Genomic DNA, 1,354 nt, shown 5'->3' on the forward strand with positions numbered 1-1,354 from the left:
CAGCAGCAGCAGCACACGCAGTCTGCATCTCCACTGAGTTCTGGTAAGCCTGTTTGCGACAACTTGCTAGGGGCAACCCTTTGCTGCTGCCGTTGCTAATGCTGCTGCTGCTGCTGCTGCTGCTGCTGCTGCTGCTGCTGTTGCTGCTGTTGCTGCTGCTGCTGTTGCTGCTGCTGCTTTGCATCGCATGCGTATGTGTCTGCGGCGTTTGTCATGCAGAAGGCAGCAGCTGCTGCAGCAGCCACTGCGCCTCTGCTGCTATGCTGCAGCAGCTGCTGCATGAGATAAGCTGCCTCCGCGGCAGCGTTGAAGCAGCAGCGGCGCTGCAGCAGCAGCAGCTGCAGCAGGAGAAGCAGGAGCAGCAGGAGCAGCAGCAGGAACAAGAAAAAGTGCCTGTCGTTGACTCTCTAGCAGCAATTTTCGGGCCTCCCAAACAGCGCCTGGCCTCTCCAGAACGAGGTAAGACCCGAAGCTTTTAGCTAGCTAGCTAGCTAGCTAGCTAGCTAGCTAGCTAGCTAGCCAGCCAGCTAGCTGTGTAGCTATCTAGCCGTGTAACTGGCCAGCTGTGTAGCTAGCTAGATACACAGCTAGCTAGCTAGCCTGCTGTGTAGCTTGCCATGCAGCTGGCCAGTTACAGCCGCGTAGCTAGCCATCGGTGTAGCTGGCTAGCTAGCTAGCTAGCTAGCCTGCAGAGCAGTTATCTGTTCCGCCAGCTAGCTAGCTTGCTGTGTAGCTAGCCAGCTGGCTAGCTTATTTGCCGTGCAGCTAGCTAGCCAGCTGCACAGCCAGCTTGCTGGTTAGCTACTTACTAGCTAGATAATGGCGACCCAGTATTCAGCCAGCTAGCTAGCTGGCTAGCTAGCTAGCTAGCTAGCCAGCTAGCTAGCTAATCAGGCCTTATTGAGTCAGGGAGGCAGCTGGCCACTGGCTAGCTAGCTAGCTAGCTAAATAGCAAGCTGCTGCCAGTTGTCCTCCACCTGATTCCTCAGGTGCTGCTGACAACGTGTAGTGCTGAAGCTTTGCTGCTGTTGCTGCTGCTGCTGCTGTGTCGCTGCAGAAACAAAGGCAGCAAATTCTTGCTGCTGGCCGCAGCCGCTGCCCGTGAGGAGAAGCAGCATCAGCAGGAGGCCTCGCAGCAATTCGTCTTTGCCTAGCAGCAGCAGCAGCAGCAGCAACAGCAGAAGTAGCAGTTACAGGAAGCAGCAGCAGCAGCTCGCAGGCGCTGCTGCTGCAGTAGTGCGGCATTTGCAGCAGACAGCAGCAGCAGCTGCTGCTGCTGCTGCTGCAACTTCTAGGGCCTAAACGCCGCAGCCCAGTGGCTGTGCACAGCAAGCTCGTGCTGCAGCAAACAAAG

At 56.9% G+C, this 1,354-nt stretch overlaps 1 protein-coding gene across 1 annotated transcript; it reads left to right on the forward strand.

The window, feature by feature from the left end:
- Positions 1–260: 260 nt before the first annotated feature.
- Positions 261–1,302, forward strand: ETH_00041740 (uncharacterized protein; the record flags this gene model as incomplete). Its single annotated transcript, XM_013375102.1, has 2 exons — positions 261–459; positions 1,058–1,302. The coding sequence occupies 2 exons, from the start codon at positions 261–263 to the stop codon at positions 1,300–1,302; spliced, it is 444 nt and encodes a 147-aa protein (XP_013230556.1).
- Between the last annotated feature and the right edge of the window lie 52 nt (positions 1,303–1,354).

Source organism: Eimeria tenella, genomic scaffold (genome assembly GCF_000499545.2).
Source record: "Eimeria tenella Houghton genomic scaffold, Eth_scaff2519, whole genome shotgun sequence".
NCBI lineage: Eukaryota > Apicomplexa > Conoidasida > Eucoccidiorida > Eimeriidae > Eimeria > Eimeria tenella.